The 26029-nt window shown below is 59.2% G+C and overlaps 3 protein-coding genes across 3 annotated transcripts in view; 2 read left to right on the top strand and 1 right to left on the bottom strand.

Annotated features, from left to right (window-relative positions):
- The window catches only part of PARVB (parvin beta), a 93289-nt gene extending 87542 nt beyond the window's left edge, over positions 1-5747 (top strand). Inside the window, exons 12-13 of the mRNA XM_046012225.1 lie at positions 1606-1678; positions 3027-5747. Coding sequence (XP_045868181.1) covers positions 1606-1678; positions 3027-3103 — 150 coding nt within the window. The 3' untranslated portion in view covers positions 3104-5747. The remainder of the gene's footprint in view (positions 1-1605; positions 1679-3026) is intronic.
- Positions 5748-7162: 1415 nt separating this feature from the next.
- On the bottom strand, positions 7163-9484 carry LOC123946292 (translation initiation factor IF-2-like). The gene is made up of 3 exons (XM_046011767.1): positions 9364-9484; positions 8127-8579; positions 7163-7737 (listed from the first exon to the last, which is right to left on the bottom strand). Exons 1-3 carry the CDS (start codon positions 9482-9484, stop codon positions 7649-7651), a joined length of 663 nt encoding a protein of 220 aa, XP_045867723.1. The 3' UTR covers positions 7163-7648.
- PARVG (parvin gamma) overlaps positions 8256-26029 on the top strand; it is a 26606-nt gene continuing 8832 nt past the window's right edge. The window contains exons 1-10 of the mRNA XM_046013701.1: positions 8256-8569; positions 9899-9993; positions 11993-12057; positions 13867-13969; positions 14880-15020; positions 15950-16065; positions 18503-18558; positions 20849-20871; positions 23947-24005; positions 24199-24267. Coding sequence (XP_045869657.1) covers positions 9915-9993; positions 11993-12057; positions 13867-13969; positions 14880-15020; positions 15950-16065; positions 18503-18558; positions 20849-20871; positions 23947-24005; positions 24199-24267 — 711 coding nt within the window. The 5' untranslated portion in view covers positions 8256-8569; positions 9899-9914. The remainder of the gene's footprint in view (positions 8570-9898; positions 9994-11992; positions 12058-13866; positions 13970-14879; positions 15021-15949; positions 16066-18502; positions 18559-20848; positions 20872-23946; positions 24006-24198; positions 24268-26029) is intronic.

Genomic DNA, 26029 nt, shown 5'->3' with positions numbered 1-26029 from the left:
TGTTCTCAAGGTGCTTTGCCTTCTGTCCCCTCATCTGATTCCCTTCCTGGGGACAAGGAAACGGGATCTCAGAGGGGCCGAGAGACAGCCAAGTTCCCTCATTCAGAAGGGCAGAGCTGGAAGAGCCCACTCCTATTCTACAAAGTTCTATTCCTCTGTCACCTGGCCAGGTCTTCCAAAATCCCTTGAATTGCAGAGGGAGAGGATTGGAGCACGTCCTGGCCATGTGGCTGGCTCCCAGTGGTGGCATGGGGCTTTGGGGTCTGGGGGCCTGGTCCCCTTGGGTCTGGGGAGCTGTTTGCCGCTCTGCCTGCCCTGTCCCGGGGCCCTGGGCGCAGGGGCGGCTTCTCTGCAGGCACGAGGGGTTGGTGGGGGTGAGGGCGCGGCGGGGACGGGAGCAGGGTGGCGGTGACTTCCTGTCGGGTGGTTTCCTCAGACTAAGAAGGAAGCAGAAGGAAAGTCGCCGCGGGGACATGGGTCTGGGCAAGAGCTTTTCTCGGTGTGCGGCCGGCGTGGGCTTTCAGAAGCCCGACCTGGTCAGCACGGAGCACTTTCGAGGACCCGTCTCTCCCTGTCCTAACTCATCTCAGCCCCGGGGCCTCCCCCAAAAAGCGGCCTTGGTGCACCCCACGGCTTTCCCTCTGGGTTGGGCCCACTCCGTGCACCTAGACGTCTAACACGCAGCTTGGCCTTCCCATTCGGCCTTTTCCAGGGGGCCTCAGGAATGGCCCAGGGTCCTCCAGCCCCCTGCATCTGGTCAGGGGCAGCCCCGCCCAGCCCCGGGGTGAAGGGCCTGTCCCCCCACGGGGAACCTCTGGTCACCGCCTGCCCCATGCTGGTGCTGCTGAGGGTCCTAGAGGCGGCCAGGCGGCCCCCAAGCTGCTGGGATTTTGACCAACTGCGGGTTATTTTGTCAAACATCGTCTTCCTGGTTAATTATTAAACAATAAGTACGATGATCCTCTTTCTGGTTCACTTACCCTGCAATCGTGCAGATATGACTGTTGAAAGGATGTGGGATTACTAGGAACCCCGGGGTGCTCTGCAGCTCTGACTCTAGGATTTACTTCATTTTCTGGTGCCCCCCGTCCTGTCCCCAACAGCCTTTGCCCCAGCGGACGGCTGCCTGTGGTTTGGTTGTCACCCGGCGTCTCTGTGGGTCAGGGGGAAACGGCCACGGGGAAGGTGTTATTTTTTTTTTTTTTTTAAGATTTATTTATTTGACAGATAGAGATTACAAGTAGGCAGAGAGGCAGGCAGAGAGAGAGGAGGAAGCAGGCTCCCAGCTAAGCAGAGAGCCCGATGCGGGGCTCGATCCCAGGACCCTGAGATCATGACCTGAGCTGAAGGCAGAGGCTTTAACCCGCTGAGCCACCCAGGCGCCCCGGGGAAGGTGTTATTTTAAAGCCCTTCAGAGGCTGTGAGCAGAATGCAAGCTTCCAGCACCCTCGTGGGCCGAGCAGTACCTTTCAGGGAGAAGCCCTGTGAGGTGTGGGGGTGGGGTGTCCCCCTTCCTGTGACATCTAGCAAGTCGAGGCCCCGTGCCCTGCGTGGGGCCGCTCGGGTCCTGGGGATGTACCGGTTCCACTCTTGCTTTCTTGGCAGGTCCACAACGTGGCGTTTGCCTTTGAGCTGATGCTGGACGGAGGACTCAAGACCCCCAAGGCTCGCCCTGAAGGTAACACCCTTCCCCAGCCCCGCCCGGGCTCCGGTGCCCCCTGTGCCCTTAGCTTCCGGGGCCGGGAGGACTGTGCTGGCGGAACCACCAATGCTGGCTTCAGTAACTGCTTGACTCAGGCGACGTGAGCTCTGCCCACCGCCTCGGGATCTGCACGCCCTTGCCGGTGCCGGCGCTCAGGCTAGAGCGGCTGTTTCATGCCTTGCAAGGATATTAAAGGCTAGAGCTGCTGTTGAGGAGTGTTGGGTGGATGGCCTTGTAGGGACGAGGCACGGTCATGCCGTGTGTGGGTCCGAGCTGCAGCGGGGAGGCACGGGGAGCTGGTGGTGGGACCACCCGGGGAGGGAGCTTAGGGAGCCCGGAGCAGGCCTGGCTCAGCCCCCTGCAGCCCATTCAGAGGGCGTTGGGCCTGCTGGCTGCCGCCCATTTCGGTGGCTCCTGACCTCCTCCCACTGCAGTGTTGGCCTGCGGGGGGTGCCGGGGCCGAAGCCTCAAAGGGAGGGCAGGAAGGAAGGTTGTGCCGGCTCTCCGTGCTTGCCCCCTGCTCTGACACAGGGAGACTGGAGCTGCTCTGGGGCTCAGTCTAAGGACAGTTGTTGGTTCACGGCAGCTGCTCGGCTAGGCTTCCTCTGGAAGAGATGCTGTTCCTTGCTTTGGGGTTGAGTACCTTCTGGGGGGAAAGCAAGGTTATGGTCAGTCTGTGGCCCGAGAAGGGCTTTTGCATCGCCTGGTCCAATGGGCCCATTACACAGGCAAACAGACTGAGGCCCAGGGCAGGAGGGTCACCTGTCTAAGGTCGCAGGCAAGTGAGAAAAAGACCTAGGTGCCCTTCCCGCCAAAGTAGGCACCCTAGACTTTGTCAGCTGTCACATCCCGTAAGGGCCCTGCCGTGGGCCAGACCACGTAGCCCATTGCTTGACCTCGAGGGGGCAGGAAGGAGCAGCAGTTTGCACACACACGCCCCCTCCCCCACCCCGGAAGGCCTGCCCTCCGTCCTGGCACAGGTTGTCCCGTGGTTGTTGGACCCCAGCAGACATCCTTGGCTATTGGAGACCCCACAGCCGTAGACACCTCTGGTCCCTGGACTTGCCCAATGCAGGACCTGGAAAGGACGCGGGAGTATCCTTGTCTCGCTGTCCCGGGTGCTCGCAGAGCAGGCTGGTGGCCTGGGGCCTCTCTTGGCTGCCTGTCCCGGGATGGCACTGCCCAGGGCGCCCTGGATGGGGGGCCATCGATCTTTAAACTGAAGGACTGCACTGTGGACAGGCAGGGGCCCCGTGCCTCCCGTGGGCTGGCACCAGGGCCTCGGTGTTCTCGCCCCCAACGGTGTCTCTGTTTCCTCCCGCAGATGTGGTGAACCTGGATCTCAAGTCCACGCTAAGGGTCCTGTACAACCTGTTCACCAAGTACAAGGACCTGGAGTGAGAGCGGCGAGCGGCGGGGACTGCGCAGGGCAGGGAGGCCGGCCTGCCCAGGTCCCCACCCCCTCCCCCACGCCGCCCGGCCTCCTCTGGCTGTGGGTCTTCAGCTCCCTCGTGTCACGCACAGTGGGTGGGATCCCTTGAAAGGCAGGGTTCTGCACCCCAGTGCAGGTGTGTGGTGCCCCTGGTGCTGAGACATTTGTTGGCCCTGATCCCCCCCAACACCCCCCACCCTATGGTCGGGGGAGGGGCGCACCCTGCAGTCCTTTCCATGGAGCAGATCACGGCCACAGCCGCAGGCGATCCGGACAGCACCGACAGCTCCGCGGGAGCCGGGGGTCAGTCTGGCTATGGTGGGGGGCTCTCCTGGGAAGCCAGGCCTTTTTTAGTAGGAAGCGTTTTATAGTTTTAAAAACTTCCCTCTAACGTCCCAGAGGCCTTTGTGGGACAGGAGGGCCACCCATGTTCCTTTTCTTGACCAGCCAGTGTTCCTCACTTACTTTTTGCACAGACATCCAAGACCTGGGTGACCCTCAGTGGCCACCACACGGGAGGCAGGATTCGGGGAAGCCGTGTCTGATTTTTTTTTTTTTTTTTTGGTGACAGTCAAGTGGGCTCCATCAGGAGCTAGGTCTAAAGTGTTGCTTGACATCTCAGAGGCCCCGTTTGGGAGTCGATGCATTTTTAAGCCTTTAGAAAGCAGGGTCTCTCAGTTTGTGGGGACCGCCATCACAGAGCACCACAGGTGGGGGCTTAGACAACGGGAACAGACGGTCCCCCAGCTCCCAGGCCGGAAATCCAGCATCAAGGCAGGGCTGGCCCCTCTCAAGGGCCCTCTCCTGGCTTGCCGATGGCTGTCCCTTTCTGGGGTCCTCACGTGGTCCCCCCTCTGCACCTGTCTGCGGCCTCACCTCTCCTTACAAGGACGCACGTCCTAATGGATAAGGGCCGCCCCTGTGACCTCATTGTACCGTACTGATCTCTGCAAAGACCCTGTCTCTAAATACAGAAGCATTCTGGGCATTCTGGGTACTCGGGCTCAGAGCTTCAACATATGGATTCTGGGGGATGCAGTCCAGGCCTTACTGGGGGGACATGAAGAATTCATCCCCCTTCCCACTGTGGCCTTTCTGGAACCCTGTTGGCACCTCCTGACGGGCACCCTTGAAAGTTCGCCCCCTCCCCCCCTTGGCTCCAGAGAAACGGGGGGCCTTCTGCTGGGGCGGTGTCTGCCCTGTGTCACCCCACCCCCAAGGCCACCTCCTCATGGCAGCCTCCTGGGCCCTCAGCATCGCTGCCAAGCAGGACAGGCCTCTCTCATCTCCGATTTTCACCTTCCTGCTGTCGATCGGAGCGGTTGCCCTCGTTGTTAACACTAAGTCGGACGCCGGCGCTCGTGACTCAGGAAACGCCAGCCTCGCCCGTCTCCGCTCTGCCCCTGCGAAGCTGGTGGTAGTTTCCAAAGAGCCGTTCTGACGCAGGTGGTTTCCCAGCAGGAGAAAGAAATAATTAAAACAGTATCGCGGTGTCTCCTGTGGGCTGCGGCGGCATTAAAGGGCCACACCGACAGAAGGCCGAGGGCTGGAATGTTCTGTGCCGACTTCATCACATGCGCAGGATCCCAGCCGGCTGCCCGAGCCGTGGAGCCCGGTCCCCCCGCTGTCACAGGCGGGCCTGGCGGGGCTCTACCCAACCCCGGATGCCCCCCGGGGCTGAAGGAGGGGAGACTGGCATTTGGAAAGAACTCAGCCTTGGGGGGCTTCGGTGCAGTGGGGACGTTCCAGCAGGGTCCACGCCTGGAGGGGGAGGCCGTGGCCCGGGGGGCAGGGAGCGTGTGTCAAGCCTTCTGTATTTCTGGTCGCAGAGTAAAAGGGATCCCAAGACACAGGCCACCTGGGAGCAGGCACGTTTGTCCAGGCCGACTGTCCAAGGCCAAGGTTCCAGCAGAGCGGGTGATCTGTTGTCCAAACGGCCTTTATTCACGTTGGTTCCTGGCGCTCTACGCATCTCATTCCCCTCCCCCGCCTTCACTGTCTGCTCTGAATCAGAGCTCGGGGCCAGGCCTAGGCATTCGCGTGGGGGCGCGGTTGTGAGGCCGAGGGCAGGGTCAGTGTTGGAGGTGGCCTCTCCTCCTGGGATCACTACCCCCCGGCTTAGTGACCATAGCTGTGAGTTGCAGGCTCTGTGATGCTGGGGCGTCTTCTTGGGGAAACTTGTGCAGCAGAAGCCGCTTTCCTTAATCTCAGAAGGTTCTAGAAGCTTTCCTCCTCGATTGACCCACCTTTCCAGTGCTTTGTTTTCCAGTGGGGTGGGGACCTTCCCCATGAACTAAGCAGAAGCGAGATCATTTGCACCTGAGCGGCCGTAGCTCAGGCTCTGCGGGTCCCGAGTGAGAGCCCAGGCCGGGGCCGTGCGATGGTCTCCTTTTATCCTTCTCGGAGCGGTTGTTTGGGGCCCCCGCCGGCCAAGGAGTCTTCTGCTTGCGGAGTCCTAATGTCCTCACTGGATGTGACAAAGAGCTTGTTTTAAAGGCACTGAATGTCTTTCTCGCCCCCTTTTGCATGCCCGTGTTTCATTGTGTTTCTAACTGTTCTAAGCAATGTCGCTTTTGGATGTTGGATGTCGAATAAAAGTCGCTAAACCCCGGACTGTGTTGCCAGCGCCACCCTCCCGGCTCCTCCGCCAGGCCGTGGGCCCTGCCGTGAACCTGACCTCCCGGGAGCCAGAGCCTGGGGCCGGGAAGTGCCGGGCGGGGCCAGCCACGTGCTTTTACTTATTCCAATAAAGACCCGAGAGCGTGGGGAGGCGCTGCCTCCGTCTGGTTCTGCTTCCACTCGCTTCATGGCCTCTGGTCGTGCCTGCCCGGTGCTTGGGCCCAGGAGCTCCCAGTCAGCCAGCGGGCAGCCCGGTGTGGGGGGGCGGGTCCCGCGTGGGTGGAGCCATTGCTGGGCCGGAGCCACGGGGGAAGAGGGGGTGAGTCACAGTGTCACAGTGAGTCGCTGAGCTGAGTGGGTCAGCCTAGCTCCCCGGTCCAAAGTGGCACGGGGGTGGCCAGCAGTCAGGTGGCACCAGCTGGACAGGGCCCCTCCGGGGGGACGGGGTGCTCCTTGCACTGCAGGGCGAGGGGCCCGGGTGACCCTCGATGCTTGTCGTGCTGTAAACCTTCCCTGCAGAAGTCACGGGTTGGGGGGAGGGGTGTTCAGGGGCCTCGAACTTCCCTCGACGCAGCATTAAAATTGTCACTATTCTAGTACCGCTGACCTGCGGAGCGAGGCCTCGGTGCTCTTCAAATGCTGAGGCTCTCAGACCGCTGCTGGGAAGGGCCTGGCTTCGGAGCGACACCTGGTCCAAAGCCCGTGCAACTGCTGGCCGGTCCCTTATCCCGCACTTTCCACGGCGGAACTTCCCACGGTGGAAAGATCCCTCCGGTTTCCCTCAGCAGATCCATCGTGCTCCCTTAAGATCTGCCTCCTCGCCTGGCTTCTGCTGGGATTTGGCCGGTGGCAGGAGGCCCTGGCAGGAAGGGGAGGGGGACTGGCAGCACGAGGGAGCTGTTGCAACCCTGAAGCCCGACGGGGCAGAGCCCTGGGAGGACAACCGGTCAGGAGCTCTGAGCCAGCCGCCAGCCGGGGGCTGTGGCAGAGGGGGGCCCACCAACCCACGGTGGCCCCACAGAGGGGCGACAAAGACCCTGACCTCACGCACGCACCCCCCTCCCCTTCCTGCCAGGGCCTCCTCCCACCGGCCAAATCCCAGCAGAAGCCAGGCGAGGAGGCAGGGGCAGCACCGTCTCTTCCAGGTTCTCTTAAACCGGCCTCGACTCTGCTTTACTAACCACTCCTCAGCCTCCCCATTCAGACGGGCCCTCTCTGCGGGGACTTGGCAGCGCACCGACCCCCGGGGCCACGCCCGGCCGGCCGCACCCCCCCCCCAGGCCGAGTGGGTTCCCTCCCCGCCGCGCCACGAACCCCAGGCTCGCGCGGCGCCGTCGGGATGGCAGAAACGGAACCCTGACCGTCTGTGTCGTCCTCTGTAAGCGGGGAAGGCAGCCGCACCTGCCCCACAGGCTGCCCCCGGGAGACTGAAAGCTCTTAGAACTCGGTCATACTTCCTGTCGTTTTTTAAGTTCTTGTGAACGACGCCGTTTTCCTGCTCGCAGGAACAAGCGCCCTTGTTCCCGCTTCCCACCTTCTCTGCCCCTTTCCGGCCCAATCTGTCAGCAGAAACGGGGGTGCTTGGCGTCCCGGTCCCTCAGCACGGTCGCCGCTGCCCTGAACATTCAGTTTCCCATCCTGGCTCGGGACAATTCGCGTGCAGGACCCCAGCTCGGGTCTGAGCGGATCGCCGACTCTCCTGCCGTCCTGGCCTCTCCTCAAACTCCGTAACACTGTGGCGCGCACCCTTCCCTCCACCTGGAACATTCACACACGTCTGTAGCGGGCGAACTCTTACTCATCCGTCGAGCCCGCTTCTCCTCTGGAAGAACGTCGTCCCCTACGCGACAGCAGTCAGCAGCATCCATCAAGTCTGCTTGGCATCAGGCCTTGTTCTAGGGACTGGGACCCAGAAGCCCTTCAGACCCGTGGTAAAGAATCCTGCAGATGTCCTCTTTCAGATGAGGCAGTTCAGGAAGGCTTCCTGAAGGAGGAGGCATTTAAGGTGATAATAAGGATGAGGACTTAGCCGCTTTAAAAGCTGGGGCAGGGGCTTCTAGGGAGAGGAGACAGTAAGGCATTCCGGAAGCAGAAAGGTGGTCAGCGTGGCTGGGAGGTTCAGGGATGGGAGTGATCTAGCTGGCAGGTCCATCAGGACTCGTGCTGGGCTCTGCGGAGTTGATTTTATTTTAAGAATAGTGGGATGCCATCGGTGAGGGGTCTGGGTCGGGAGCATCCCGGGCAGGGGTTGGGGTGTGAGGGACTGGCTGTGGGAGTCACACAAGGAGGCTCCTATGTGGTCCCGGCCGGAGAGAGAGGGGGAGAGGGGCCGGCTGGGGCGGGGGTTGCGGGATGGCTCGAGGCAGGGCTCACGGTTCGCTGGTGGCGGGGATGTGTGGTCTGTGGCCTCAGCCGCCGGCTGGCGCTGGCTGGAGATGGAGAGGCCAGGAGGGACTGGCTCGGGTAGGGTGCTGGGGAGGGAAGAGGGAGAGAGGGAAGAAATCGCAGATCTGAGCTGGCTGTGAGGCATCTGAGGGCTGGCAGGTGTGGCTGGGTGTTCGGGGCTCCGGGCACGGGGCTTTCCGGTGGGGCCGTGGAGGCAGCAGGCCCCGCGGCCCGGCGAGGAGGAAGCTCCGTGCCGACACCGCCGGGCAGGCCCAGCGGAAGCCACAGGCCTGGAGGAAGTGAGCCGCGCGCGTGGCCCCTGCCGTCCCCCGGCCCCTCCAGCCCCCCACGGCTGGGACTTAGCTTTTACTGGGAAGCCGGTGATCACGAGCTCCAAGACCTTCGCCTCCTGGTGTGGAAGAGGCTGCCGGGTGAGTCGTCCTGGCGTCGGAGCTCATGGGAGCCCTCGGCTCAGGACTTTCTGCCTCTCTGTAATGCCTGGGAGCCAGAGCGCAGCGGGGGCTCCTGAGGGCTTGTGGAAAGGACCCCAGAGAGCACTGCCTCTGCTGAGGCTGCACAGGGAGGGAGTCGGGCTGGGCCCCTCTGGCCCCAGGCTTAGCAGCAGCCATTCTTCCTTCCTGGGGCAGATGGGTACCATCCCCTTGTGTGGCCAGGCGGGGACCTCCCTTCCCACCTGCCGCCTCCCCTGAGCCTCACCCAGCAGGCAGGGAAGAGAGGCCTCCCGGTTTCAGATGAAGGAACTGAGGCCCCGGGCAGGGAGGGGCTGCCCGGGGCGGGAAACGGCTTGAGGCCATCCCAGCTCTACGCCCACTCCTCGGCCTTCGGTGAGCTGGGCCCTATCTTGTCAAGATTTTTAGGACCAGAAAGGGAGGGGATTTGTGCAAAGTCACGACAAGAATGAGCCTGGAAGCTGGGCCGCTGAACCCCCAGGCCAGGGTCTTTCCTCTTCTCTGGCCGCATCCTTTGGACGAATCCTGTCCAGGTGGAGGCTGGGGAAGTTGAGGGGGTAGGACTGGCCCCACGGCTGTGTTCTCCCCCATCCTCCTCTCAGGACAGGATGGAACCAGCAGTTCCAAGCTGGCCGCTTGGGGGATGGGGAGGCTGTAGCCCCTGTGAAGGTCCCCATCTTTGGGAGCCTCCCCGGGGGCTGGAGCTGGCCACCATTCTGATGGCGGACACCCTGGCCTCAGTGTCTGTTTGGGACCTGAAACACTGGGGAAGACGCAGAGGCCGAAGGGCGGGGAGATGCTGTGGGCTGAGCAGGAGAGGAAGTGAGCCCCGGGGAACAGGAAGGAGGTCAGGGGCGGCTTCTGGACCGGCCCCATCCTGCAGGGGGTGAGCCCGGCCCCCTGCCCTTAATGAACACGCAGAGGGGGGCAGTACCCACCCTGTGAATGTGGGTCCCCCCGTGCTGGTGGGAGCAATGAGACCCCCAAACCACAGAGAGGCCTGGAGAGGCAGGGCCAGGCCGCCCTCTGCAAGCCAGGCGTACGCCGACGGCACAGGAGTCAGATGACATTGGCGGGCGAGCTCAGTCCGCTCATTCACGCTGTGCCCCCTGCCTCGGGCTCAGGGACCCGGAAGAATTGGTCCCATGCCCACTTCTCATCGGGGGGCCTGTCCCCTTGCCTAGGCAGCCCCCACCCTCTCTCCCTGTGCCTCAGGGTCGGGAAGAAATGACTCACAGAAGGAGTGTGGGGCTCCTCGGACCTGATGCCCTCTATCCCCCACGCCCCCAGGGCCAGCAAGGGGCAAATGGAGTCGGAGTCCCTCTACAACCTGCTGCAGAACCCCAAGGTGACAGGCCCGTCGGCGGAGGAGGAGCTCCCGCAAGGTGCCGTGCCCACGTGGGGCTGGGGGGCCGGCCAGGGCGGGGACGGTGAGGGTCTGCACAGCAGGACCCAAACAGGCAGCTCTGGGCGCTGCCTTGCTTTCCAAGTCGTCATCTGAGCACCCGGTTCTGCTGGGCCCCTGCCGATGCATCTGCTTCGTCGCTGACAGCCCCCTGCCCCTGCTTCCAGAAACTTCGGCCGGCGTCCCCGTATCCTCATAACCGCACGTCTCGATGTCAGTGGTGACGCTGAAGAGGGATTCCAGCGGCTGCTCTGTATTTAGTCCCAGAGACGGCTCATTTTTTGCTCTGAGAGTGGGTGCTTTTGCCTCCTTGGCGTCCACAAGGAAACTGAGGCCCAGAGAGGAAGGTGGCAGGTAGCAGGTGACTCCGGTACTGTAGTGGACAGTGGACACCGGACGCCTCGCGGGATGGGGGCTTGCCGATCGCTTCCTTCACGTGCCTGGGTCCCTCTGTGAAGGGGGTGGCCGGAGGATGGGGTAGTGGCTCAAGTCTGTTTTCTGAGCTGGGGGAGCTCGCGGCCGCCGCCCCCGGAACCTCCCGCCCAGGGGACAGTCGGAAAGGACAGGCCAGGTGCCCCAGGCCGTCCTCACCCTGTCACAGGAAAGAAGCAACATAGGAAGCTATTCCAAAAGGTTCCGCTCAGCAGGGGCTTTAGGCGAACTTTCTAGACTTTATGTCACCTTTCAAACATAAGTATGAGGACGGAGAGAGAGAGTGAAATGATTCAAAGAGCAGATCGTGACTTGATCTAGGTGCTCGGAAGACAGCCCTTCGAGATAGGCGGGGCGGTGAGTGAGACCCCGGGGCGGTGAGTGAGACCCCAGGGGCGGGGGGGAGGGGGGAGCCTGGCCAGTGTCGAGAGCTGACGTCCTGAGCTGTCCAGCTGTCCAGGGCTTTCTGTTTGTAGACGGTGTGAGGCTGGAAAGTGTCAGGAGAAAAACTGCTGTTAGTGGTAAGCCTTAGGGATTTGAAAAAATATTTGTTTTTTGTTTTACAGTTGATTTAGAAATCCTTGAAGCACGAGTAGGCAGAACTGGAACGTGGGATGACTCAGAGCGGCAGGAAGCCTGCTCCGGGAAGGGTGGGGGGGACGCCACCAGAGCCTTCCAGCTGCCTACTCCCCAGGCGTGGGTCCAGAGCCTGCCGGTGCCCAGCGGGTTAGGTCTCCCTCCTTCTTGTCAGGAGGCACGGGGCTGGGTAGTCCTTGAAGGTTTCCAGAACGTCTAGGAAAAGTCTCCAGCTGCATCCTATGAAGATGGAGGTGTTTCATTTTGTGAATTTGGATAAGGCAGTTCCCCACATGGTGACTCAGTTTCCCCCATGTTCCCTGAGACTAGATGATTGTACAGTTTCCTCTCGTCTTTGACCTGTGTGGGTCCCGTGAGTCCAAAATGTCAGGAAGCTGCCGGCCAGGGTCCCGGGGCTCGGAGAGTCAGCCGGGGCGGCCTCGGTGCCTGTCCACACCAGGGAGCCAGACAGACGCATTCGGAGTCCCTTGGTGCCCGGCCCCTGGGCTTGCGTGCGCCCCGCGTCTTCTTAAGGGAGTGGGTAGAACTGCCAGATAAAACACAGGAGGCCGAGTTAAATTTGAATTTCAAACAAGAAATAGTTTTTCAGGCCAAGTATGTCCCCAAAATATAAATATTGTGCCCGAGGATGAGCGGGTACTCAGGAGGGAAATGAGCGGGAAATGCGTTTGGGGTGGGGGCGCAGGTGGGCTAAGGAAGGGGGTGTGGAGGGTGAGGCGTGTCTGGGGAATCCAAGTCACTCTGGACGTTTGATGCTCAGGGTGTGTGTGTGCATGCGTGTGCGCGTGTGTGGATGGGTGTGTGCACGCGTGTGCGTGGGTGTGTGTACGCGTGAAGCAAGAGGACCAAATTTGCCTCGAGTCAAGGTGCCTGCCTCAGTGAGCTGCAGGGAGAGAGCTGCCGCCCCCCGCAGCGTCCGCACATGGTGTCACGCTCTCCTTTGCTTCCAGGAGAAAAGAGGAAATACCTGCCCCCCACTTCCCGGCAGGATCCCAAATTTGAGGAACTGCAAAAGGTATGGCAGCTTCCTGTGGTCTCTCTCCTCGGAGGTGGTCTTCTCGTCTTCTTGGAGTGGGGACAGCGGGCCACCCATCCCCTGTCTGGCCTCAGGCCAGCCGTTGGGGATCCCGCAGGTCCTTGGCAGGCTTGCCTACAGACCACACGAAAGAACCTTCGTGGAGCGCCGACAGTGTGCCTTTACCTAGACAGTCCCAATAAGCCCCACGATGGTCAAGAGGGACCTGCTGTTTTGTATCCTTGGAGGGGATAGTGAGGCTCAGTAGGGTCACCTGACCTGTGGGGGACACATGGCTGGCCAGTGGCCGACCAGAGCTGGAATGTGACCCAGGCTCAAAACCTTGTGCCCTTTCACCTGTCCAAGGCCACGGAGAGCTGGCAAAATGGGCAGAAACGGGTGTGGGTCACCCGCGTCTGCCTATCTCTCCTTGGCTCAGAGTCTCCTGCTGTGGCTGCTGGACCAGCTGAGCATAGGCAAGCTCAGCTCTCCGTTTTCCTCTGCCTTACTTCTCCCGTCTCCACATGGCCATTCTGTTGCCTCCTCCAGGGAGGCCTCCTGGCCTGTACCACCTCCCACTCCCAGATTGTGGCCAATCCCCATCCTTCCTTTCTGCCTCCTGTTCCCTAGCTCCCTCCATCCCACCTTTCCCACCATCAGGCACTGGGACCCAGGGTAGGACCTGCGCGGTCCCTCTGGAAAACCTGACAGGGCGCTGACACGTCTTAATTTGGGCCCCTCCAAGAGCTGATCCTGAGACAAGGGTTTGGGTGCAAGTAGTGAGTCGGGAGGTTAAGAGCAGGAGACAAGGAAAGCAAGTGGGGAAGGGAGATGGGGAGGGTGGGACCACAGGGGCAGGGGTGGCCACCGTGGGAGCTGAAGCCTGCTGGGCCCCTCTGGGAACAGGTGTGGAGGTGGAGGAGCTTGGAAGTTTCCTCACCAGCTCTGGAGCAGCCGGCGCTGCTCCCTTAAAGGCACAGCGCTCTGCTTCCTGCCCTTCTGGCCTGTTGAGCCCAGGTAGGGTGGGGTAGAGCCTGGGCAGAGCCACAGAGGGGAATTGGGGGTGCCCCCTAGCTAGAAGTCAGGGGGATAGGGTGGGACACCCACAGCCCCCGTGACGGTGTCCTGGGGCTGCCATCAAGTATCAGAAACCACGTGCTTCAAACAAGGGGTTGATGGTCTCCCAGCCTGGAGGCCGGAAGTCCCAAGTGAAGGGGTGGAAAAGGGGTTCCTCCTGGAGGTTCTCGGGGGAAACCCATCCCAGGCCTTTCTCCGCCATCAGAGGTCTGTGACAACCCTTGGTGTCCCTTGGTGAGTAGACGGGCCACTCCACTCTTGGCCTCTCTTGTCACGGGGCCTCCTCTTTGTTCCCAGTACCGTGTCTTTCCTCTCCTTCTGAGCTCGCACCAGAACTGCCTACTTCATGTCCAGATTTCTACCCACAACCTTTTCAAGGCAGTTTGGGCTTTTTCTGTCAGGGGCTTTCAGAGCTCTTCCCAATTATCCGGTCCCACAGACACCTCCCCAGTTACAGGTTCCTGTGACAGTAACTTCCCAGCACGGACTCCTTGCACAGGACAAAGGACAACCCCACCATGCCCTGGTCCCTGGGAGCCCAGAGTAGGCCCCTCACTCAGCCTGGGAGAGCAGGGAGGGCTTCCCGGAGGAGGTGACGTTTGACCTGGCTTTGAAGGATGGGTAGGAGTTGGCAGGTGGGAGGAGGGCGTTCCAGGCCAAGGTTGGCCCCGAGCCAGGTGGGGGACCAGGTGAGGAGTGGTCCCAGGTCAGCTGTCCTGTTGGGGTCTGCAGGTGCTGGTAGAGTGGATCAACACCAAGCTCCTCCCCGAGCACATTGTGGTCCGAAGCCTGGAGGAGGACATATTCGATGGGCTCATCCTGCACCACCTTTTCCGTAAGTGGTAGCCCCCAGGGCTGGGGGCGGCCCCCCAGCCTGGCCCGCCCAGGCCCCCATGGGTGGGCTTCTCACCCACTGAACATCATGTGTGGAGTGCCTGCTGTTTATGGGCTCCTGGGCTTAACAAAAGAACCCAGGTCCCTGGCCTTGGGCTGCACCTGTTGCCGGAGAAGGCAGGCCAGCAGTGAGATGACCCGGGCGAGTAGAGGTGCCTTGGGCCCCTGCCCGGGGAGGAGGTGTCTCAATCTGGAAACGCCTAGTGCTCCCTAGGGCGCCTTCACTCTCAGGGCTGCCTCCTGCCCCAGGCAGGCCCCCCGCCCTGCTCCCGATTACCCTCCCCCCTGCTGTTGAGGTGTCAGGTTTGATCCACACACCTGCCTTCTGCACAAAGCTGTGAGGTCCCAGAGGGCGGGGGTGGGCCTGAGTCCGGTCCTCTGCCAGCCTGGGGCCTGGCTCAGCACTGGTTGGTCGTGGAGCCCTTCGTAGCTGGCTACTGACTGATCCCACCATTCTCTTCCCCCTGCCATGGAGCAGGTGCGGTTAATCCTCAGAGAAAACCCTATCCTGTTAGTGTCCCCATTTTACAGACGAGGAAACAGAGGCTTCGTTGCTTGTCCAAGGTCTCGGAGTGAAGAAGGCGGGGGAGTCAGGGCCACACTGCCTTGCAGAAAGGAGGTGCACAGAGCCGTGCAGAGGGCTCAGGGAGCGGGGACCGGGGTGGTCAAGGGGAAGGGCCAGTGGGGGGCAGCTCAGAGGGTGTGGGCTTGCTCAGGTCACACAGCTAATGGTGGGGGGGGGACCCCCAGTGCCTTCTCCCCTCCCCCCACTGTCCTCCCCCTCCTCCTTCTGCTGCCCTCCACCTCTCCCCTGACGCCTTCCTGGCTCTCCGGCTCTCTCCTGCCCGTAGAGATGCTGACCGGGATCAAGCTGGAGGTGGAGGAGATAGCTCTGACCGCCCCGAGCCAGAGGCGCAAGCTGGAGGTGGTGCTGGAGGCCATCGCCCGCAGCCTGCAGGCGGAGGAACGGCAGCTCAAGTGGAGTGTGGAAAGTAAGTGGGGCCTCGGCTGGCGCGGGGGCGCCTGGGTCCCTTTGCACCGGTGGCCTCTGTTGCCCCAGCGTGTGTGTGCACCTGCCTCTGGTATGGGGACGCCCCGGGGGCTTGGAAGAAGCAGAAGCGTGGCCTCCTGGGTGCAGTAGTTCACCTGCTGGGAGCCGACAGCCCTCCGCACCCTGAGCAACCGAGCGCACCGTTGAGCGGCGAGAATGCGGTCAACGATGCAGCCCCCGTTCGAGTCCCAGGCACCACAAGCCCCACTTCTCTTGTCCGATGGGTGCTACCAGTCTCTTTCATTAGTTGATTTAAGTCACACCTGCAGGGCTGGCTTGTGAGAAACGAGCATGAGCCCAGCACCCAGGTCCCCTCCCCCAGCCTGCTGGCAGTTCAGTACGATGTTCCCGCCATTCAGAGCGCCACATCCCTCCCATTTTCCAGATGAGAACACTGAGGCTGAAAGGGGTTCAGCACCTTCTCCAGCGCTGGGGGTATTGATGGAGCCGTTTTCAAGCCCAGTGTTGGTTGGGTCTCATGCCACTGCCTTGACCATGGCGCTTAAAGACTCACTTTCAATGACCGATGTACATAATGTCGGCCCTGAATTAAGTCACACTCACCTGAATCCAGCAATTCCTCCAGCCAGGGCCCCACTGGAGGGCATCGAGTTGCTCACAACTGTCGGCAGGACTGTGTCTGAAGCCCCGTCTGCGCGGTGCCTTGTACGCATGGGCCGCATTCGCAGGGCAGGCTGATGAGGACAAAGGGTGACAGCTTTGGGTTCAGAATGAATGTCTCCAGACCTCTGCCTTCCAGAAGGCTGGACACAGAGCTCCTTGGTCTTCAGAGGGTGGTTGTGACAGCAAGGAGATGGCCCCAGCTTTGGGCGGCTTCTCGGCTCTGACCTGTGTCCCCACCCCTCCCAGCCATCTTCAGCAAGGACCTGCTGGCCACCTTGCATCTGCTCGTGGCCTTGGCCAAGCATTTCCAGCCTGATCTGGCCCTCCCAACCAACGTCAAGGTGGATGTGATCACCATGGAGGTACGAGAGTGGGCCCTGGGGGACCACTGTGTGTAGGGTCCATATCCCCATACCCTGGGTTGGGGAGGTGCGGCATGGGAGGGGCCTGACCCTCCCTTGAGAGAGATCACATCCCTCCAGGACCGCCGTGGGGGCTGGGCTGGAGCTGCGGGTGGGAGACCTCAAGTCCAGGGGGCCTGTAAGTGGGTCTGCGGGTTGGCTGGTCCCACTTAGCTCAGCGGATAGCGTCTGCCTGGGGCTGTTAGGAAACTCCTGGCTGATGGCAGCCGTGTCACGTGGGCCGTAAGTGGTCATCTGCACATGGCCTTTCGGGAGCCTTCACAGCCTTGGCCTACATCACGGCAGTGTTGTCTCTTGGTCACTAGGGAGGGCTGTGACCGTGCAAGGGAGCCTTCTTAGGTTTCTCCACCCACGGGGCCCCCTCGCTCTAGTCCACTCACAGCTGGCACTAAGGTTCATGTCCCCAGAACCACGGCTTCTCCCTCAGGCAGACTTTGAGCACCACACTACCCCCCTCAACTTTGAGTACCTGGTGAGCAATGGCCCTTCCTGTCTTGGAGCTTACTTTTCACTCAGGTGAAATCATTCTTTTTTCAAAACAATTGATTAAAATCCTCTACTAAATTGCATCTCAGAGGGGACTTTATTCCTTTACTCCTTCACTTTCTTATTCACTCCTTCATCAATCCATGCACCCACCTGTCCACCCACCCATCTACCCACACTTCTACCCACCCATCCATCCATCCACCATCCACCCACCCATCCATCCATCCGTCCATCCATCCATCCACCATCCGTCCATCCATCCACCATCCATCCACCCACCCATCCATCATCCATCCACCCACCCATCCACCATCCATCCACCCATCCACCCACCCATCCACCATCCATCCATCCCTCCATCCATCTATCCATCCATCCATCCATCTATCCATCCATTCATCCAACATCCATCCATCCATCCACCATCCATCCATCCATCCACTGTCCATCCATCCCTCCATCCATCTATCCATCCATCCATCCATCCATCTATCCATCCATCCACCCACCCATCCACAATCCATCCATCCCTCCATCCATCTATCCCTCCATCCATCTATCCATCCATCCATCCATCTATCCATCCATCCTTCCGTCTATTCATCCATGCATCCACTCATCCATCCACCCATCCACCCACCCATCCACCATCCATCCATCCCTCCATCCATCTATCCACCCATCCATCTGCCTATCCATCCATCCACTCATCCATCCATCCATCCACTCATCCATCCATCCATCCATCCAGTCATCCATCCATCCATCCACCCACCCATCCATCTATCCATCCATCCCTCCATCCATCTATCCATCCATCCGTCTATCCATCCATCCATCCACCATCCCTCCATTCATCCATCCATCCGTCTATCCATCCATCCATCCACCATCCCTCCATTCATCCATCCATCCGTCTATCCATCCATCCATCCATCCATCCATCCATCCACCATCCATCCATTCATCCATCCATCCGTCTATCCATCCATCCATCCACTCATCCATTTGTCCATCCACCCACCCATCCACCATCCATCCATCCCTCCATCCATCTATCCACCCATCCATCCATCCATCCATCCACCCATCCATCCATCCATCTATCCATCCATCCATCCATCCATCTATCCACCCACCCATCCACCATCCATCCATCCATCCCTCCATCTATCCTTCCATCCATCCATCTATCCATCCATCCATCCGTCTATCCATCCATCCATCCACCATCTATCCATTCATCCATCTATCCATCCATCCACCATCCATCCACCCATCCATCCACTATCCATCCATCCATCCATCCACTCATCCATCCATCCATCCACTATCCATCTATCCATCCATCCATCCACTATCCATTCATCCATCCACTCATCCATCCATCCATCCACACACCCATCCACCATCCATCCATCCACCATCCATCCATCCATCCATCCATCCACACACCCATCCACCATCCATCCATCCACCATCCATCCATCCATCCATCCCTCCATCCATCTATCCATCCACTCATCCATCCATCCATCCATCCATTCATCTGTCCATTCACCCATCCATCTGGGATCATTCATTCATTATTCAGATCAACTCATGTTCATTGACTCCCTGTGAGACAGGCACTGGGTGAGACTCTGGGGATACCTAGGGAACAAGGCAGACATTGTTCTCATCCTCATGGGGTTCAAGGCTCATAAGAAAGAAAGACAGATGAGCCAGGCCACAGTGATGAGAGCTTCCAGGAACCACTCTAAGGAGGGGATGAGGTAGAGTGAGCTGGATTCTTTGGGGCTGCTTGGGCCACTACAGTCTTCATGGCAGGAGTGGGTCCCTGAGTTTTCTGGGATTACTCAATTTCTTCCCCTTTTTTCTTTCTCAGAGCACCAAAAGTGGTCTGAAGTCAGAGAAGTCAGTGGAACAGCTCACTGACTGCAGGTGAGGGATGAACTGGGACCCACAGCAGAGACCAAGTCATGTTGTTTTGGGAATGGGCAGTGGGGCCTGGGGCTGGGGTCTGATCTACCTGACCTTTGTGGGAGGGGCCCTCATACCTCTCTAGCTTTGTCTCCGCCCCCAGAGGGCCATGCTGTCCCCTCAGCCCTGCTGGGCGCCTTGCATCTCTCTGGGCCTCACAGGGCATGGCGCCTTGTGGGCTGTAGGCAAGCCCACACTGCCAGCTCATTTCGTCCTCTGCACAACCCAACAAAACAGGCAGAGTTGGGCTTAGAAAAGGGGCTGTGGCTCCTGGTCCTGAGGTCATATCATAGCCGTTGCAGGCCAGGAGGAGTCCAGAATTAGGGGCAGAGGACCCCAATGCCATGTTGGTTCCCTCTCGCCTGGTGCACACGTGCTGGATATGGGTGAGGGGATCATCCACGGCGGAAGATACTCTAGCATTATAGCAGCGGTCTGAACCCCTCCGGCCTCCCAGTGCCTGGAGATAAGTGCACAAACACTCCCTCATAACACCAGCATTTATTAAGCACCTACTGTGTGTGGGGCAGGAGGCTCCATCCTTGGGTGTCCATGTCAGCCAGCTGTCCACCTGTTTACCTTCCGTCTGTCCGGGCGAGCAGAATGCTCTGCCAGTAAGCCCCGCCCTCTGCCCTCCTAGAGGTAAGAGCTCTCCCAGGCCACACTGGCCAGGTCTTTCTGGGGCAGTCTGAGAGTGGGCCTCATGGGGTGAGAGTGGGACTGACATTTGTTGAGTGTCTGTTGAGTGCCTGACCCACCCTATGGGCAGGGTGGGCTGTGTAGCTCCTGGGACCCGTTTGATCCTCGCAGAGCCTGAGTAGGGGAGTCAGTTCTCTGTAGCTCACAGGCTTGGCATGCAGCCCCACCAGGGCTCGGCTCCCCCTCGGTGGGATACGAGCTGTGTGACCTCCAACAAGTCACCTCCCACTGGATTGAGCCTCAGCTCCTCTGAAAAAAACTCAGGGACCCACTCCAGCCATTAAGACTGTGGTGGCCCGAGCAGCCCCAAGGAATCCAGCTCGCTCGTGAAGGTTACAGGCAGTGTGTGCAAGGGGGCCTTCCCCCACGTGGACTCCCTCCAGCCCTGGGGTCCCCCTCGTGGCTCCTGTGGGGAGTGGGAGGTACTGAAACCAACAGCAAGTTGATGGCCAGGGTCCGCTGTGACCCAAGCATGTGTGCCAAGCAGGGCGAAGGTCAGGAGGAGGCCCCTCGTGCCAGGGGGTCTGTTGCACACACAGGCCCATTTAACCTTCCCCAGGGCTGCCCTCTGACCCAGTGAGGCTGAGTGACCTCCCAGTCACTCTGCTGCTCAGTGGCAGTGACCCAGCTCCCTCTCCAAAGCCAAAGCTTCAGGAACTTGAGTGGGAAGGTGTCGTCTGTACATGATATCACATTCCTGCCCCACTTGTGACCCTATAGTCATCTTTCTCGGTGCCTTTATGAGCTCGGAACTCTGTGACGGCTCCCCTGGCGTCTCGGGTGCACAGGGGCATCTCTCCCTCCGGCACCTTGTTTCATGCTGATGAGCTCCGGGTCTTTGCTAGAGGCTGCCTGCTCTGCCCGGCACGGCCCAGTCCCCTGCTGGGGGCCATAGGCACGGGGTGGGGGGGCAGTTGGCTCCCCTGGGACCACTGGGCCTGCTCTGGGCCCAGAACATCGCTTCTAAAGGGTGGGGCTGGAAAATTGAACTAAAGACAAAGGAAAACCGTTCAAAACAAGAAATGCAGAGTGAAAGAAGCCAGACCCAGAAGAGGGTGTCCTGGGTGATTTCACGGACATGAACTCCCAGGACAGGCCAAACGCATGCACGGTGGGAGGGACCAGAGCAGCGGTAATCCTGGCTTGAGGGGGGGGCGTCCGGGGGGCTGCTAGGAAGGGTCGGTATCTCACCGGGGTGCTGATCCCACAGGGGATAGGTAAAAACGCGCCCGCAATAAACTTATAATTTGTGTGTCTGGTGGCACGTGTAATGCCTCCCACCCCAACTACAATGACAACCACAGAAATGACAAAACCCAGACATAGCTCGGTGCGGAAACCTCCAGGGAAGGTGCGGGCCTCTTTCCGGCCCTTTGCTCTGCCCCAGGGCCCTCCCCGCCTGCGTATGAAGCCGCCAGGGAAGAAGGAGCCTGCCAGCTTTGTAGTCAGCCCTCCCCGTGCCAAGTCTTGGCATAGGAAGAAACTCGAGGTCTGAAGACGGTATTTTTTTTAACCATTTCTTTGCCTTTCTCCCCCTACAATCTCCCTTTAGCACAGACAAGGACCAACCCGCAAGTGAGTACAATGGCAGCTTAAGGAGATCTTTTGCTCTCGGCTGTGTGTGGATGCAGACGTGGCGACAAGGGGTGCTTTGCTGGGCGTTCTCACCCCTTTGCACCCCGCTGTGTGTACCTCGAGGATTCTTCTGGTCCATTTGTCCCTCCTCCTGCCTGTCAGTCTGTCCACGGATCTGGGTCTTTCCTCTCCTGATATCACTTGCGTGGGGGATTTAGAATCCCAGCAGTCTGACGATGGGGCGGTTACACCCGGATGGCCTGGGCTCTGATGCTTCCTCTCAGCAGCTGGGTGAACGTGGGCGAGGGTCTTAGCCTGTCTGTGCCTCAGCTTTCTCATCTGTGAAGTGGGATTAATGACGGCACCCGCCTCTTGGGCTGGTGATGACAGTTGAAAGAATTTGTGGATGCGCTTAGCACGCCGTGGGGGCCTCATCGTGGCTGGTCTGGGACCGTGGCTGCGGCTTCTGAGACAGACCTCTTCACCCATCCATAGCAGCATTGGTCCGGCCATTCCCTCTTGCTTTCAATCATTTTTTTAAAAATAATTGTTTCTTTTAATTTTCTTTTCTCTGTCTTTTTGGTACTGATGTGAACTTGTGGATTATTTTTCTTTCTTTTTTTTTTTTTAGAGAGAGAGTGAGGAGAGAGAATCTTAAGCAGGTTCTGCACCCAGTACAGATCCCAGTTTGGGGCTCAATCTCACAAGCCTGAGATCATGACCCTGAGATCACGGCCCTGAGATCATGACCTGAGCCAAAATCAAGAGTCAGATGCTTAACTCACTGAGACACCCAGCTTCCCCAGAACTCGTGGATTTTTTATTTTTTCCATATGTTTTAATCAGTATGGTGTTTTTCTTTTTTCTTTTTTTTTTAATTTTAAAAAAGATTTTATTTATTTATTTGACAGAGAGAAAGAGATCACAAGTAGGCAGACAGGCAGGCAGGGGGGTGGGGAAGCAGGCTCCCCGCTGAGCAGAGAGCCCTATGCGGGACTCGATCCCAGGACACTGAGATCATGGCCTGAGCCGAAGACAGAGGCTTTAACCCACTGAGCCACCCAGGCGCCCTCTTTTTTATACTGACATTGTACCATCTATAGCCAAAAAATTCTTTTCTAAAAAGATTTTATTTATTTATTTGTCAGAGAAAGAGAGTGAGCACAAGCAGGGGGAGTGGCAGGCAGAGGGAGAAGCAGGCTCCCCGCTGAGCAGGGAGCCCGATGCGGGACTTGATCCCAAGACCCTGAGATCATGACCTGAGCTGAAGTCTGCTGCTTAACCAACTGAGCCACCCAGGCGCCCCTCATTCATTCATTCTGCAGTCAGTTGGCCTGGTCGACTGTTCATCTGTCCATTCACCCACCAATGTATCCATCTACCCATCCATGGCTCACCCACCCCCCCACCAGTCCACCCATCGTCCAACTGTCCATCCATCTACCCACCCGCCCACCAACCCCTCTAACTATTCACCCACCCACCAGTCTGTCCATCATCCCTGCTTCCTAACGTGATCTTCCTTCCTAAGCCCTCCCCACTTAGGACACACGGCTGTCTGGGCAGGGGGTTCCATGAGGGGCAGCCCACCTGTAGAGGTGGAAATAATGGCCCGTGAGGGGCTTCTGGGAACAGGCTGAGGGAGGATGCGTAGGGGAGGGAAGGAGAGGGGAGTTTTAGGGAGGCTGGGGTGTGTGTGTGTGTGTGTGTGTGTGTGTGTGTGTGTGTGTGTGTGTAGGGCAGCATGAGGACGGAGGCAGGAGCTGTGGCTCCGGGATCGGAGTTTGTCAGGGGCCAGCATGAGGGTGGATCGTGCCGTGAGGGGCAGGGACGCAGAGCGGGAGCTCCTCACCACCCTTTCCAGCACACTCACACTGTTCTGAGCTCCTGTCACCTGCCACCCACTTGCCTTTAATCTCCTGGCTCCTTTGGGGACACGGTTCCCCGGAGCACGGGCCAAGGGACCTGGAGGGAAGCGCTGGGGTTCCCACCATGTTTGTGGGTGCCCTCGAAAGGCGACGCTGCTATCCGGTGCTGCCTTTCCCCTTTTGCTAGCGAGGGAACGGAGGCACAGAGAGGTGAAGTGACTCGCTCAGGGTTGTACAGCTGCTGAGTAGCAGAGCCTGGAGGTGATTTCTGCCAGCCCGGGCGAGGACGGTCTCCCCCAGGGAGACGTGTGGGCTGAAATACAGGGAAGCCAGCTTGTGGGAAAAGGGCGTGCGTCTGAGGACTCGGGCGTCTCAGGCGGGACAGGGCCTGAGCTGCTGAGCTGCCAAGATGCCTCCTTTGTTGCCGGGCCTCGCAGGCATGACTCAGCTGCTGAGGGTGCTGGCCTTTGCGCGATGCAGGGCTCGACGTCCTCATTCTGCCAATCCAGAAATGCTGGGGAGGAGACCTACGGGCCGAGTGTCCGTGTGGGCCTGCTCAGCCACCTGTGGTCGCTCTGCGGTCCTGTGGGCGGAGCAGGGGACTGGGAGGAGGGGGCAGCTTCCCGGAGGACAGGGTGGCGTCCACGGCAGAAAGGGGGCCCGGTCGTGAAGCCCTACTGTGTGTGCCCAGCCGCCGCGCCAAGTGTTACGTGGCCCCAGATCTCCTCTTTGCAAACGACCCTGCCTGGTAGCCAATAACACCCACGCTTTGTAGACAGGACACCAAGGCCCAGAGAGGGCACGTGGTTCCCTCTGGGCCATGCAGTGGGGAACACTGACCCAGACAGACCCAGGCCCATTTTTTAAATTCAAGAAACCAGAGATAGGGGCGTCTGGGTGGCTCAGTGGTTGAGCGTCTGCCTTCAACTCGGGTCATGGTCCCAGGGCCCTGGGATCGAGCCCCGCATCGGGCTCCCTGCTCAGCGGGAAACCTGCTTCTCCCTCTCCCACTCCCCCTGCTTGTGTTCCCTCTCTTGCTCTCTCTGTCAAATAAATAATAAAATCTTAAAAAAAAAAAAAAAAGCCAGAGGTAGAACCACAGCTCACTCTGGACTGGGGACCCTGAGAAACTTGTATGGAAATACGGCCCCGGTTTGGCACAAAGATAACCGCATGGTAATGAGGTGTTTATTGGTTCTGCCTGCAGAGGACGTCTTTGATGAATTATTTCAACTGGCCCCGGAGAAAGTGAACGCGGTCAAAGAGGTACAAGAGATCAAAGCTCCCGGTCGCCCTCCCGCCCGTCCGCCCTGAGTCCTGGGGCGGGAAGGGGAAGGAACAAGGCCCCCGCCTCCCCTCTTGTGCTTCGGATCCCACGCTGGGGGCCTCCCGTGCCCTCCCGAGCGGGAAGGTGGCAAACCTGAGCCCTGGGCTTCGGTCCTTGCTCTCCCCCGGGTAGGCCATCGTGAACTTCGTCAACCAGAAGCTGGACCGCCTGGGCCTGTCTGTGCAGAACCTGGACACCCAGGTAGGGACTCAGCTGTGGGGTCCCCAGGTGGGGAAGGGCCGTGGGGTGCAGGTGGGGAAGGAGGTCCTGCGGGGCCATGGGATCCGGGGCCCGCCCCTGTGTGGCCCAGGATGTGTTGCCTCTCAGAGCCATGGGGTCCTTCTCTCCAATGGAGGGTGGGTGTTGCTGGGAGGGACACTGTGGGGACCTCATGAAACAGGGACTGTGGGTTTCCCTTTGCGGTTGGAGCTCCCCTCATGTGACTGCATTTGCTCACGGCGTCACGTGCAAGGCCCTTACAGCCCTGCTCCTGTGGGCCCCGCAGCTGCCCAGGGCACCGTGGCTGCCTTGCACCAAGTCCCGCCATGTGCAGGACCAGAATCTTACCCAGTCAGCCTGGCGCAGGGGGCCGTGGCCTTCCACGAGGAGACCATGCGCCTGTAATACGTTGCCTCTGCACAGAGGGGATTGGAGAAGCTGATCGTCATCAGCCCAGGGCCTTCGGGGAGCAATGGAGCCTCCTGGCCCCCTGGTTTCTGCCCGTGCAGTGTGGTGGTCATAGGGGAGGGAGGCGGAAGGCAGGTCTGGTTCCCCGGTGGGCTAAATGGCTTATGGCGATCTTAGCCAGAGCTAACTGGCTTCTCAGACACACCCCGGCAGTAGCCAGCGAGGAACGAGGTCCCAGGTATCTGAAAGCAGGAAAGCCCTCACTATGTGTCAGGCCCAGAACAAAGTGTTTTACATCCAGGTCCTCCTGAATCCTCCTGAGAGTCCCTGCAGGGGGGAGCAAATACTCCCCCATTTTATAGATGAGGACACTAAGACACAGAGATGTTGATGAACTCATGTGAGGTTGCCCAGCAACAGAGCAGAGGACCTGGAGTTCGAATCCAGGGGGCTGAGACCACAGACTGTACACAGCAGCATGTCCCATGGTGGCCACAGAAGTCTGTGTGTGGTGGGTGCAGGGAGGTGGCAGGCTAGCGACACCAGGCTCTGGACCTGATGGGTACCAGATGGACACGTGTGGCCCCGGGCTTCAAGGACAGCTCCGTCATGTTATCTGCATGGCCTTGGGTTGGATTTCTCTGAACCTCGGGCTCCTCTTCTTTTAAAAGGAATTTAAGGAGGCCAGGCTCATAGAATTGGAAGCAAGAACACCTCCGGTGTTTATCACAGGACCTGGGACACTGTGGACATGCCAGAGATGATAAATTTGGGGTTTTATTTTATTTTATGTGGGTATATACAGGACGATCCCATAGGTTTCGATTTTACCTGCTTCTCGTCTTTATCTCTCTCTTGGTGAAGAAAAGACTTTTGGAAAATAATGATATATGGGAGGACCGTATAGAGAGACTGTCGGATAAGGGGAGAAGTTGAAGTCCCTCGTATTTCGGGGGTATTTTCAGGGAATATCAGCAGAAAAGATTTCAGACTGAAGTAATAACGTCGGAACAGACCCAATATGAGGAAATTCTATTAAGGACTTCAAGTGGAGGTTTTTCCTCCAATATCCAATCTTGTGTTTTGTATCTTTGAAGAGATCGGGTACGATTATGCTAGAATATGTTACGCCGACGGCGGGCGGGCGGCTTTATCTCTGAACACACAGACCGAACAGGCAGAAATATGAATGTGGCAGCCAGCAAAACGAGCCCATGTGCTGTTCCCGTCCTCTCCCGGAGGAGGAATTTTACACTCAACTCTGTTTTCTCCTGCGCTGCTGTAGCTCACGGAACAGTATGTGCTTTAAAAAGCGGTGTTTGGCTATTTCACCGAT

Source organism: Meles meles, chromosome 7 (assembly GCF_922984935.1).
Source record: "Meles meles chromosome 7, mMelMel3.1 paternal haplotype, whole genome shotgun sequence".
NCBI lineage: Eukaryota > Metazoa > Chordata > Mammalia > Carnivora > Mustelidae > Meles > Meles meles.
This window is presented reverse-complemented; position numbering and strand designations above follow the sequence as displayed.

Excerpts from the sequence above, each read along its gene's own strand:
- LOC123946292 (XM_046011767.1), bottom strand. The coding sequence starts at position 9,484 with ATGGGGCCGGTCCAGAAGCCGCCCCTGACCTCCTTCCTGTTCCCCGGG. Across the intron at positions 8,580-9,363 it reads CGTCTTCCCCAGTGTTTCAG|GACGACTCACCCGGCAGCCT; the intron begins GTCCCAAACAGA and ends CTCCGACGCCAG. Across the intron at positions 7,738-8,126 it reads ATCCCCGCCACCAGCGAACC|GAAGCCTTCCTGAACTGCCT; the intron begins GTGAGCCCTGCC and ends CTCCTCCTTCAG.